Source organism: Aulonocara stuartgranti (assembly GCF_965226115.1).
Source record: "Aulonocara stuartgranti genome assembly, chromosome: 16".
In the NCBI taxonomy this organism is placed as follows: domain Eukaryota; kingdom Metazoa; phylum Chordata; class Actinopteri; order Cichliformes; family Cichlidae; genus Aulonocara; species Aulonocara stuartgranti.
In genome coordinates, this window is record NC_138952.1 from 4,977,854 (window position 1) to 4,992,289 (window position 14,436).

A 14,436-nucleotide genomic window follows, 5' to 3' on the forward strand; every position below is an offset into this window, starting at 1 on the left:
TTGTTTTGTAGAAAAATTAAGCTCATTGGCAAAATGAAAACAAGACTTTCAGCCACTTTCTCTGCTTTTTTTTTTTCATTTCTTTCATGCAAGTTGAATATAACAAAGACATTTTTGTGTTATATGCATATTCCATATCGTTATAGCATATCGGCATATTTTCCCAAACTAATGAAAACAAATGCCTAGTGTCGCTTCATATTGAGATGTTTCTCTCCTTTTCCTTGATGCATTACAGTCTATGCTTGAACATCAGTACTTTTCGGAAAGCACTGAGGAAGTGCACTACACGAGTACAATCTCATAGCGCACTAACAGATGGTGATTGCTACAACCATTTTCTATGCAATATAACAGTGTTTTCTGTTACAAATGATCACTAGTCCACAAACAAAGAATATTATGGTGGCTGTGTCCATTTTATGTATTCTTAGGTCTGAAGTTTTCTTACATATTTAAGCTAACTAGCTGCTGTTATTGCTTCATGATTATCAGCCAGAAGAGCAGTATCAATATTGTCACCTTACTGTAATTTGAATTTTAATCAGTGGATATTACTGTATTGCAGTTTTATATATTATTATATTGCTCCTTTAGCTGTCCTGTGGTCAGATAAAGTAATTGCAAAGTTGCATTTTTGCTATAAGTTAGCTCGCCAACATCGCTGCAAGACTTCCAGTCAATCACATCCCAACATTGGTGATTAGTTTGGCCAGAAACCAAATTTGTCATTTGTTGTTATGCAACGAAGCACTCTGTGTACTGTCATTGGTTTACACAATGGTAAACCTGATGAGAAAGTGAAAAATTATTTCATTGTGTTATTGTGGATATTGGTCCTGCTACACTATAACACGCTGCAGTTGTTAGAACAAGCAATTGTCCCAATCAACCCGGATGCACAAGGTCTCAACTTGGCAGTATTCCAAACAGCCCATCAGTGCTTGTTTTGTACCAATTTTCCTGTCACAGATTTTTTTGGCTTCAGTACAGGTACACAACTTCCACATTTGTAATTTCTCGTAAAAAGCTGTGATTTGCTCAGTTGCTTTTCTAACTGCGGTTGCAGCCATTACTGAGTCACAAAACTAAATTTATGTGAAACCCTGATGGAAAAGGGTCTGAAATGTGTGCAGCAATTTAGAGGTCCGGATAAAGGCTATGGTTAAAACTATTCTAGAAGCTGTTTTGAAATAAATTGCTGATGGTGATGACGTGATTTTGCACTTTTTATTTTTTGCTTTGTTTAAAATGAATTTATCAGTTTGCTATTTGCATCTTTAATTTTTGTTGTTTTAAAACCTGATTATTATTTTTATACATCCTGACAGTATAATAGAATGCATGCCAGCATGTTATAAGCTGTTCAGCTTTTGCTTGGTCAGGATAACATAAAAACTATTTCAGCATTTTTTTTCCCTCTTCAACAAAGTTCAGATAATTCCAGTTGTCATCATTTATGATTCATCATCAAATACTCGGTTAAAAATACCCTTGACCAAGGCATTTGCTTGAAACTCTATTGTTGCCGCATAGGGGCTGCCCACTGGTCTTAGTTTTTGCGATGGGTTAAAGAGAGAGAACATTTTTTTCCTGCAGGAATCAATAAAGTCTATCTCGACTCACCATAAATCAGTCTTCATAAATCAATCTTCTTCTCTTTATTGATTCAGATAGGAAAAGGAGAAATGTGCTTAGTCTTTCTGTGTAGTTTGCAAGAACCTCTTTTGGGTAAACTTTACTGCACTTGTTCCTGCTGTATCAAAGAGCCTTAGTAGCCTTACTCCACCTCTCTATATTCTGGAGGCAGACAGCAAGCAAAAAAAGACAAATTTGCCCCTGAGGGATCAATACAGTGTCACAAAAAAATCCATTTAGATCCATTTGTGGTGTAAAACTGTAATTACCCAGAAAAATCCATGCTTTCAAACCCATCAGTAGCACCCATCGGTGTTGATAGAATTAAGGAAGAGGAGGAGCAGCGAGTGAACCGGTCATGGCAAGGGACACTTGCTGCACGAACACTGGGGTTAGACCTCCTGAGAGGGTTTTTTAAAAGCCAGCACTCATCTCCTCACTGAAACCATTCTGTGGAGAGCAAACTACCCCTCCTGCATGTAAACCAGAGCTTTGCTTTTTTTATCATTCATTTGCAATTTCTATATGTTCATTTTTCTTTGTTTTAGTCGTACTTATCACTCTAGTTGTTTTACATTTCCTTTTAGTACTTTTTAGACCTCTGTAGTGTTTTGTCATGTGACATTCTTATAGTTTTAATAGTGTGTTTCTGGATATTTTGAGGCCTTTTGTAGATATTTTGCATCTCTTTGTAGAAATTTTGAGTGTTTTGTTATTTTATATAAAGTTATACTAATTTAGTAACTTCACAATAGACTCTTTGGTCTCTGCTTTGCATCCCTTTGTTTAGTTTTTAGACTATTTTTGATAACATTTGTATGTAATGCATAATGTACATTTTTGAACTTTTCATAGGCTTTGTCACTTCTCATCTCTTCGTTCTGTTTCTAAATCCATTTGTTGTGGTTTCACTTGCAGCAATGGTGACCTTGAAAGTTGTTGTAGTATGTCTTTGATGCTGGTTGGCACCTCTTTAAAGAAGTTTTGAGTCCTTTTCTGGTTTTTCATTTGTTTTACACCCAGTTATTGTAATATAGTAACTTTTAATAGACTCTGTTCATTCGTTTGTCATTTTATTTTGTTTCCAATTTGTAAAATCACGTGCCAGCAATTCATTTTCCCAAAGGCTCACATGGGAAACTGCTGCTTGTAAGAGTATCTGTTACAATCAGGCAGTGAAAATGTGAAATAGGCACAGTTAAAATTAGAGATGGCACGATACCACTTTTTTATGTCCGATACCGATATCATAAATTTGGATATCTGCCGATACCGATATGAATCCGATATAGTGTTTTTTAATCAACAAAACTGTTTTTAAATATCTTGCTGCATTTTGTATAAGTTCATACTCAAGTTTAAAACAACAACTACACTAAAGCTATTCTGTTATACCTGTATGCAAAAAAAAGTATTTCATAGTTCAGCAATACTGATCAATCTAATAAACTTAAACCTACACCATCCTCCCTATTCTGGTATTTTAAAGAGTACTTAGCAGAAATATTAAGCAACCTAACTAATAGGGTTCCAACTCCCAGCAACAACAAAAATAAATAAATAAAAAATAGGGAACCACCCCTCACACTCCACCTCATGATGCTTAATCGACGTAATCAACCTTAATTTGATGCAGTGTGAAAAAAAATGCACAGAAATCAATTATTTTTCAAGAAATATTAAATAGATTCAACATCTTTCTTCAACAAAATTGCAGACTGCACAGATGGTACCTTCCCAAAGGAAAAAGTACTATAGCTTACTAGGGTATATTAGACTTACTAGTTACTATATACAGTAATTGACTTCTATTCATTTTACATCAAATTAAAACTTTGGGTGTTAGATAATTATTTATTTAAAGCTAGACATTTTAAATGAGAATAAGAAAGAAAAGTATGTCTTTGTGCCCCTTTTCCCTGTTAATGCCCTATCGGCCCCCCTGGCTAAACTTTGCTAGATCCGCCCCTGCACAGTTACCAGCGTCAGCTACGTAGAAAAAGATCCTGGAGTAGAAAGTAAGATTAAATAAATTCTAACAACAGCTGATCAAGCTTAAACGTGCTGCTGTTGTTCAGCCGCTGGTTTCCTCTTTCTGGTGCAAAGTGGGCCAAAAGCAAACTAGAGACACGGACTCGCGACAGAAAAGCCGATCAGCTGATCGTTAAGCAGTTTCATGATTGAAGTAGCAGCCGGAGAGCAAGAGGCAGTCGCTTGTTAAGCTTAAGGCAGGAATGCTTTACAAACATTCAGAGATGGACTTACACACTTGCTTTACTTCTCTCGGGGATAACTTTGTCGGAGATGAAATGCCGGGTTGCTAGCGAAGCTCCAAATGCTATCCAGACCACCGACAGGTCCGGCATGCCACAGCCGCTCTATCACGTGATGCATACTGCTCCGACGTGCTAACGTTCTGAGGTGAGTTACGGAGTGTTGCAAGTTTTGTGAGGTGCTTTCGTGATATTTAATGGATCGGATTACATTTTTTATTTTTCTCCGATATCCGATCCAGTAATTTAGGTCAGTATCGGACCGATACCGATACGTAATATCAGATCGGTCCATCTCTAGTTAAAACGCCAATGTGTTATTGCAGTTTAATCAACATTGACAAAAACTGTTGTGCACAAAATGTGCATGGTTTTGCAAAAAAAGGACTTTTAACTTTATACAAAGTGCTACTGCTATTTTACTTGTAGTTGAATTATATAATCTGCAGTTTTTCAGTCTGTTTTGTTTTTTTTTCTTCAGTGAGCGAAATCAATGTCCGAGGTGAAAACATGAAGGACGGTCACATCAACAGCAAATGTAGCATCTGCCTTCTATTCTGCATCTGAGAGCTCTGGAATGTCCTTGTCCTTCTTCTCACAAAACTCGTATTTCAGCTCTCAGGTCCCACACTCTGTTAGCTTTTTGGCCAGGCTGAGCCACCTGACAGCTTCCTCATGCATCTACTTTAAAAATGCAACAGTTTTTCACAGCCCCAGCTTATCGAAGCATTCGTTTTCCCCCATGAACGAATCACTCCTGACGCGGTCCCTGTCACTGAGTGCATTGCTGCCATCCCCTTTGTAATCTCAAACTTTAACTGGACTGTGTTGCAAACATTGCATCTGTCATCAAGGACCAAGAAGAACATTTTAAATTGTCCGCTGTATGTCAACTGAAGTTCCAGATTTCCCGCAACGTCTTGTTACGGCATAAGAGAGTCCACCAAACAATCGGCTATCAGGGAGTTTATCAGTACAATGCCTAGATGTGGTTTATAGGGGTTTTTCTAACTTTTCATAGACTTTATTTGTCCCTTTGTCATTGTTCTGCATCTTTTTGTGGAGGTGTGAAGTTTTACCTCCACGTGTAGTCATATTTTAACTTTCTGTGTTTTGATGTAGATTTTTTACATCTCTTTGGAGACCTTTTTGAGGTTATTTGACATCCCTTTGTGAGCACTGGATAACTACTTTACTTTTAGTTAGTTTGTAACTCTTTGTGGTCTCTTTGCGTGTACGAATAGACTTTAGATTTTATGTCTTATATTAAATGTTTACATTGACTTTTGGCCCAGAGATGACTGTACAGACCGAGCAGTGTTATTATTTATCAGTCTGTAGTTTTGCTTTGTTTTTCCCATTCCGCCATGTTCTCCTTCTCATGGGAATATCAGCTGTGTTATCCAGCTCTGCTCTGTCAGGTGACGTCTGCGAGTACATCTCATGAAGATAACACATCACATCGACCTAGATGATGAATGTGTTTATGTCTGTAAATAGCTTTTTCTGCTTTGTGATGACCTTCTGTCTTCAATTTGTTTTTTGATCTAGCACCTGTACAAGTTGTTTGTCTGCGCCCAGTATACCTGTTCAGCAATCCATCAATGACTACTGGACTCATAACATTTTGTGTCACAGAGCATTGCAATTTATTTTTGCTGTTTGTGCCTGTTGGGTTTTATTGTATATTTTCTCTTCCTTACTTTGCATTGCACCGTTACTGTTTTGCTCTCCCTGTCTCCACATCTCTCTCTCTGGCTCTGTTTGTCTATTTGCTTCTCTCGCACAGTTTTTCAAAGGATTACAGTGAAATTTGAGGCTGAGGATTATGAAAATCAATGCTGTGTTCAGTTGCAGTGAGGTTAGCTGCTAAGGATTTGTACACAACATGAGGCAGTCAGTGGATATGTTGTCCTCAGCTGCTGTAAGTGTTGAAATGTGTGTAAAGTGGCCTTTTCAGTTGGGAGCCCGCAGACAGTCTGGAGGTGGGGAGGCTTTGATGGGAGGGAAATCGCCAGAAACTAATCAATACTACACATCCTGCTAGGAAAGTACTCTCTCACACACGTTGTGCATACACTTGGATATAGTTCGCACATTTGCAATCACACTGCTACCTTTCATTTAACACTTCTTTACCCCTCTGTACCTCTCAGCAGCATGTGTGAAGGAATGGCTTGGTGTGTGTGAAAAGGAGAATGGGGAAAACAAAGACTACGGCAAAACGATAGCTGTCTTCTTTATGCATATGAGTTTTTGTGCATGGCTGTCTGCGGGTAGCACTAGGATGTGTTGACGCACTGCAGTCTGGTGGTATAGTGCCTATTGTGGAGAAAGTGAGAGGCCTCATTAAAAATGTATGGAGCACAGATATCAGCCACCGACCAACTGCGGCCTCTCGGGATGGACAACAGTCTGAAAGTGTTCTACGATGGGAGATGAGTGGTGTGCATGTGCACATGTATACGACCGTGTTGTTAAGCCTATATTATGTTTTTTGGTGATGGATGTCTGGACACTTGCTCTCAGTTCAGAAGCTGGGAAGACTGTGCTTTGATTCTTTGAGTCTTGCTGCTTCCTTTCATGCTGAAACTGTTCCCATTTAGATACTTTTTATGATAACGCGGGCACTATAATTGTAAGCCTAATCTTGTCTTCAGGGCAGCTTTTGCAAAAATTAAAGCCTGTGCTGTATAATCTTTAAAGGTTAACACAAATGACAAAAAAAAATAAAAATCACTTGCCTCCAGTGGTATCTAGCTATGCAGATAATTTGAGCTTGATTGCTGAGAGTCCTATTTGTAAAATCTGCATCCACCTTAATGCAATGGGATGTGTAATAATCATTGTCTTGATTAGATTGTATATAGAAGACGAACACAACCACTGTGACTACACCCATTTGGCTTGGAAAATCAACACCTTATTTTGTATTGCATTACAAATGTTCCAAAAGGAATCAAACACCAGAAACATGATTAACATGTCCAATCTAATTCAATTCATTTTATTTATGTAATGCCATACTGCAAATTTTGCAAGTAAATGCACAGCTAGTATTTTCACATATTCGGTATAGGCTTTAAATAAAGGTATGTTTTTTTTTGTTTTTTTTTTCTAAACAAAAACAAAAAAAAATAACTTCTAGGAAAGAAACAAAGTTTCAATCCTATCACAGTTGGTATCAATACAATCAATAAAGTAGAGGTCTCAAAAACTTGGCATTGACATGAGGGTCTAAGGCAGGGGTGTCCATCTCCAGGCTCAAGGGCCAGTGTCCTGCAGGTTTTAGATGTGTCCTTGATCCAACACAGTTGATTTAAATGGCTAAATTACCTCCTCAACATGTCTTGAGGTTCTCCAGAGGCCTGGTGATGAACTAATCATTTGATTTAGGATGATATCTAAAACCTGCAGGACACCCGCCCTTGAGCCTGGAATTGGACACCCCTGGTCTAAGGGAATTTACTATAACTTTATATATTGCCTCTGGGCCTGAAAAGTGAAACCTATATGGAAACACCTTAAACCTGCATTCTTTCTTATGTTTTCTTTATCACATGGCAACTGTTTGCAAAAAGAAGTGCAGTTGTGTAGAACTCTATAGAAAAAACAGGCCCTCAGTTACACTGATTCATTCCCTCAGTAAGCACGTTTCCGAGGAGTCTGTGCTTGTACTAAATACAGCATAATGCTCATTTTGTAAATCATGGTCTCCATTAGTGTAGAATATGATTTAGGGCAGGCCAGCTAAGTTTGAATGTGCAGTGTCTCTCTCATTATTAAGATCCAGCACAAACTCGTGACACCTGCTTGAAAAATCTAAGATCACAGTGGCCAGAATGTTAAGTTGCCAATCGAGGAAATGCAGTTTTTGCTGTTTCTGTGTCTGCTTTATTTTTCACTCCCAGGGGTTGCTTCTTGAGCTTGTCCAGATCCATAGTCCATTATGTGAAAAGTGAAAACTAAACTAAAACTAGGTCAGTATTTCATCAGTTATTAATCAAACACATATGCTGCTAACGGCATCCTAGCTTGTTTAGCTTGCCATACGATGTAGTTCTTTTGTATTTGACGTCAGTCAGGAAGAGTTTTAAAATAGCATTAGCGGCATTCGGTTCCCACACATTTCTTAAATGACATGTAGAGTTCTGGTACATTTTTAAAGCTACTCTTCATGTTGCAGGAGGAGAAGTCAGTGTCAGGATTTCAGGCAGTTTAGTATATGGTACAATGTGACATTTCTTTGTAGTTTTTCTATCTGAAAATGGAGCTAACTAGCAAGAGAAGGTTGTTTGGTGCACACACGCCAACAGCAAAAACAGAGTGAACAGAGAGGGCTTTTTTTTTCATTTTGTTTTTTTAAAGCTATATCAAATTGTGTGTCATGTCTGTGGTTGTGCATAGATTCAGACTGTTATTTTTGTACCCCTAATTAGAGACGAAAACTGGCCTTTTTTTCTTGTCATTGGTGAGAAATGGTATTTGGAATCACAGCGTTACAGTTTCATTGAGCAGCCCTCAGGAGTGTTGGGTCATTCATAGTTGTGGCAGCTCACCTTCAGTGTCATGTGGGATTTTGGATGTCGGCAGCCTCAACACAAGCGCGTCCTCTCTGATGCATAACGAAGCCTTTCTTCACATCATTCTTACTTTGCTGATCCATCATTACAACAGTAGCTGAGCGCTGCCACACTCTGCTGCACGGCGTTTCAATCAACATCAATGTCAGCAGTACGAATCATCACGGCTGATTGTCAAGGTGTGTGTGTGAGTGCGTGTTTGGGCATCTGTTTATGTGTTGGCGGGCGCCCATGTGGGCGTGTATGTAAATGCTGCTGTAAGACAGCTGAATGCCTGTGCTTTACTGAGAGCTTGGCACCAGGGGAAAATGAAAAGGCCGGGAGAATAATGACAGATTTATAATTACAGAATCTTGCGTTCAGCGCTACTCAGCAACTGTCTGGGGAAGGCAATCTGGCTGTAATTTTTGCTGATCAGGCCTGTCACAGACTTAAGGGTCACACTACACTAATGCCGAAATACACACACACAAATACACAAATATGCACATGCACGCAGGTGTGCGCGGTGCTTCGCTCTCGCTGTCATTTATGCAGATGTCAGGCCGGGAGAAGAACGCAAACAGACACACAAACACTCGCACTGAAATTTAATCGAAAATTGTGGCACGCCAGCAAATTGCCTGGTTAATTTGCAAGAGCTAAAAGCATCAAGTAAGCTCCAGATTCCTGGAGAAATTGATGTTTTTTTCAGTCTGCCACAAAAACACAGCAGAAACGCCAGCTCGGTGGAAGAAAGCAACAAATTCATTATGTAGAGAAATGTCTGTGAAGGTTCTCAGTCATCCAGGTCATCGTAGTCAAAGGAGCTTGCAAAGAAAAGCGTCTGGACTTCTTTAAGTTACTTGAAGACGTTTCACCTCTCATCCGAGAAGCTTCTTCAATCTCAGGAATTCGCATGATAAGGTGGGGCCAGGTTTCACAATGAACTCACCCGAAACTCTGGCTGATTGGGACCCACACCCAGTTTCACACCTTGGCTCAGGCGATTAGAGGATCATCAGGGGGTCCTTTTGTCCTTCTGTGGGGGGTCACTCCCACTAGGTTTATATCTGGGACTCTCCACCATTTGACCTTAGAACTGAAGAAGCTTCTCGGATGAGAGGTGAAACGTCTTCAAGTAACTTAAAGAAGTCCAGACGCTTTTCTTTGCAAGCTCCTTTGACTATGTAGAGAAAACAAACTCGGCTAATTTTAGAGGTGAAAGATCAGGCCTTTAAACTACTTTGCTTCGTTTTAAAAAAAAAATGTAGGTCACACCTTGTGACGCCTGCCTCGCATCTCGAGCCCATCATTATGATTTTGTGAATTTCTAAGCAGGTTTAAGTTTAGTTGAAGGACGTTATATTAGCTTGTTATAAAGCCAGATACAAGAAACAAGCTTTTCTGCATAGTACAATGGATTTTCAACAATGGCATTGGCATATTAACATATAAGTTGTTATTATTTTACATTTAAGCTATTCTATCTTATCTCCAATGAATTCCACACCCGACAGCTTGAATTGTATGTGAGTGTGTGCTGTTTTCTCCACAACATTAAAATGCACTGCTTTGTTATCTACAGTTCTTTCATTATTAATTGCTTCCTGCCTTTGTAAGAGAACATCATTTGTCAGTCAAGCCCTCGGTGCAGCCTCTCTCTTTTTTTTTCTTTTGCAGAAGTTAAATACATTTGCTATTGTGTCAAATTGAATGAGCCGAAACCCCAGTTTGAACAGGATTACTATGCATGGTCCAGCATTCTGTCTGAGTGCAAATGTAGGGTTTTTTTGCTGTCTTGCCTTTAATCCCTGAATGAATTTGTCTCCGGCAGCCAAACACACAAAGCAGCGTTTCCAGAATAAGGATTCTCTCATTTTTATTAATATTTCTGTTTTCATTATTTTAGATTTTTGACTTTGATAATCAGAAGGTTTGCTGTAACATGGATATTTGTTTTGTTCGTTAGGTGTGTCTGCAACATCGACTGTTCCCACATCAGCTTCAACCCAGTGTGCGCCTCAGATGGTCGTTCCTATGACAACCCCTGCCAGGTGAAGGAGGCATCCTGTCAGAAGCAGGAGCGCATCGAGGTCAAGTACCTGGGCCACTGCCACGGTCAGACTCTCAAATGCACACTAGCACACTGACTCTGAAAGGCACAACAACACTTTCACAAACGCAGCGGAAGCCGTCAGTGTACCTCCATGAACAGGTGTTTGCGTCACGTTGGAGTGAAAACACGGAGGCAAATGAGGCATCGTGCAGAGCTAAATGCAGGCGGCGTGATTTTGCATCTCCCTCCAGCTGCAGTTCCAGCCACATTTTATAATTAAAGAAAGTTTCACTCAATCAAATTTTGGAATGGTGTGGAAAGATAATCCTCAGAGCCGCTGCTGCTACATATACAGATAATTTTACACAATGTTAATCCCTCCTTTTTTTAATGTAGTATCTTTGATATTGGCGCACTATTTCTGGGGATAAAGTTGTTTTTTTTATTAATCTCAGTGCTTTAATCCTTAAACTGAGTTATAGTTCGAATACATGTAGAAGACAGAGACAGACAAATGTGTTTTTATTTCGTTTAATGTCATTTACGGTTTGTGTGGTTTAAAACCTAAAATCAGTATTATACTACCGAGTATTCTTGACTATAATGGAACTAAATGGTATTCATGTGGAGCTCCAACTACCAAAATATAGCTTTAGTTATAGATATGAAAGATTTGAAGCACCAGATTTCCATGGACCTTTTTTGTCCAAGCTGAATCTGCTCAGCAAGTCATGCCCTTAAAAACACAGTTCCTTTCAGTTTAAAGTTTGTTAGAAAAATCTTTTCAGACTATCACAAAGGTTTGAATTCAACCAGATTTTAACAATTAGCAATTTTGTTGCTATTCTGCTAATTCTGTTGAATAGTTGAAGGTTACATTTTGTTCAAAACATCAGGTTTAGTAGACTTTAGACAACTGTTGTGATTTGAGGCTATATAAATAAAATTGAATATTAACTTTTAAATCACACCTGAGTTGTTTCAAAATTGCAAATGCACATCTTAATACAAAATTTGATTTAACTTTTATTTGGTTGCTTCAAGCAACCCCAGTTACTCAAACCAGTCATTACAACCAATACAGAAGATCTCACCATATTGGACAACAGAAGATAAGGAAAACGTTACCTGGTCCATTGAGTCTCGACTTCTGCTGTGACTTTTGGATGGCAGGATCAGAACTTGGTGTAAACAACATGAAACGATGGATCCATCCAGCCTTGTATCAGTGATTCAGATTGGTGTTGGTGGTGTAATGGTGTGGGGGATATTTTCTTAGCACTTTATGTCCCTTAGCACCAAGTGACCATCGTTTAAATGTCCATCCATTTATGATCATAGTGTTTCATCTATTGCTTCCAGCAGGGTAACACACCATATCCCAAAGCTTCTTCAGTCTGTGAAGTGAAGAATTAGGGCAAATGTGGGTTCTACCCAGTACTAGCAAGGTGTACCTAATAATGTGTCCAGTGAGTGTATATCCATGGCCTGTAGACAGTCAAAGCTTAGTGTCCTCAGAGGCGAAGGCAGCACAGTGGTGCAGTGCTTAGCACTAACCTCTTAGCCAGAAAGTCTTGTTTTCTGGTCTGCTGGTCATCTGAACACTTTGCAAAGGTGTTGAGGAGAATCAGTGTCAGCCTCACTTTCCAGTTTACTGCGGCTCTCTTCTCATTATGTAACAGACTTTACTGCAGCCTGAGCTTGTCTGCACACTTTGTGGCTGGTCACCACCACCAACATTCACTTTACCGTAGTCGCAGCTAATTCCCTTGCACTCTGTGAGAGACTCACTTCCCACAGCGAACCCACTAAGTCAGACTGAGTCACTCACCAGATGCAGTTAGGCTCTGTTAAGATGTTGAGTGAAGCACTGGAGATGGACGGCGCGCTGACGACCTTATTCTTACTTTAATTATGGATTTGTTGTCTGTTGTTTTTATTGCTGCCTTCTGTGGGCTGTATGTACACGTAAGACTGCTTTGCACTGAGAGCATTGTGTTTTCCAAAAGCCCATGGAAATGTAAGAACTTTCATTTTGGAATTATTTTAGGCATTATTTCCAGTCTATACAAGAATGCAACTCGGTAACCTTGTAGCTCAGCTCAGCGCAGAAACATCAGTGTTTATTGTCACAAAAGCTTCCTTTTGCAGATTGATACACCTGACACATGTCGTTTGGTAGCGGAAAAAAGTTCATACAAAAGTAAATCCTGTTGTGAGTGCTTTTTTTTTTTAACCAGGTGATGATTTCTAGAAATAGTTGCTGAGTTTTTAAATAAATGTAGCCCTGTCTGCAATTATTTGGGCTTGCAGTATAAAGAAAAAGTGTACTGTAATAAAAAATGGTTAAACTATAAATAGTTGATAAAACGTTTAAAAATCATATGCTTTGGTACAAATGTATTTCATTTACAGTTAAGAGTCCAATAAGTAAAAGGGTTTCATGATTTAGAGTTCATTTTCTGTACACACTAAATATGTTGGGGTGCAACCTAAGTTTATTTACCCATCTAGTGTCAGTTATCTCAATATGGTATTGTCATTGGTTGTTGTGCTGACGAGCCAGTCAATGTCACTCTTCTCTGCTATGGGGGCGGGACGAGTGGTAATGTTTGTGTGAATCTGTGGGAGCGGACACAGAAGCTAAGTCTGAAGAGAGAGATGTCGTAAGGCAAACGTGGTGTGGATTTTGCATCTAAGTGTGTCATTGAGGTCGACTACCCGTGGTCCTGATAGTACTTATTTGTGATCTGCAAGAGGTAAATGAGACTGTGTGCCTTGACATTTGTACTGTAACTATTCGTTATAGTGATATAATATCGTGATATGTGATGCTAACTAGCGACTTGCTAATTAGCGCAACTTACCGCGTTATGTGCTGTGATACCATGCTGTATGTTTAGCTCTGTGATTTTCAGCAAAGCATGCTAATGCTAAATCGTTATGTGATAGCATTTGGTATTGTAGCTCAAGTGTTTTAATGTGTTTAGAAGCCGAGGGACGCTCTGAAAGGAGAGAGAGGTTTCTGCCCGGATGGACCCTGCTGTTTCCTCGCCCCTGACTGTTGTTTTCTTACCCCTGACTGTCTTCACTACTGGTGAATTAACTGCCCGTTTCTGATTGCCCCACTAACAAACTCATTGGACTCGTGAGTACTAACTGGAACTAAAGTGCACATATTTTGTTTATTGCTCAGTTTGAGTGAAGCGGCCATCAGTTTTAGGCCTCACCGCACCCGAACTTCGAATCAGGCCTGCATCAAGCACCGTGCTACAGGTGTAGTGTGGACAGGTTAAAGTGTGTGTGTGTGTGTGTGGGCCCACTGTTACACAATCGGTTTAAATTGAGTAAGTGTGTAGTTGATCAAAGTTATTGTCAAAGGTTGAAATTCATCCATGTTAAAGGTGTGAGCTGTTGTAGCTGAAATAACAGTTGAAATACCTAAAAAGGAGGTATTTTGGGTTGATAATCTTTTATTTAAAATCCATGTAGTCATTTTTACAGTATTTTTGTTTGTTTATTTGAATTCAATCCATTTTATTAAAGTAACTGTTTATTTTATTCATTTCTTTTGTCTAAATAAATACCCGGTGAGGGATAAATTTGTGTAAAATACAGTTGTGGTGGTCCTTATTATAGCAATTAGAGGGTATCAGGTATTATTATTAGTAGCACTACGAACCCAGGCCCAGTCTCATTGTACTATATACTCTAGCTTTACCATAGCTACGTGGGACCTGGGTTACATAAATGGAGGCACCGCTGGGATATTTAACTAAAGTAAACTAAATTTATTTTTGGACCAAGAGGATAACAGGTCGACCCCACAACTGTCAAATTGTTAAAGTAGTCAAACGTGCAACAAAAAAATAAACCAGATAGCAATGATGACACAACAAAGGAG

At 39.2% G+C, this 14,436-nt stretch overlaps 1 protein-coding gene across 1 annotated transcript in view; it reads left to right on the plus strand.

Annotated features, from left to right (window-relative positions):
• Positions 1-14,436, plus strand: part of LOC309691061 (tomoregulin-2-like) — a 141,450-nt gene that overhangs the window by 104,260 nt on the left and 22,754 nt on the right. The window contains exon 6 of the mRNA XM_082508576.1: positions 10,446-10,594. Coding sequence (XP_082364702.1) covers positions 10,446-10,594 — 149 coding nt within the window. The remainder of the gene's footprint in view (positions 1-10,445; positions 10,595-14,436) is intronic.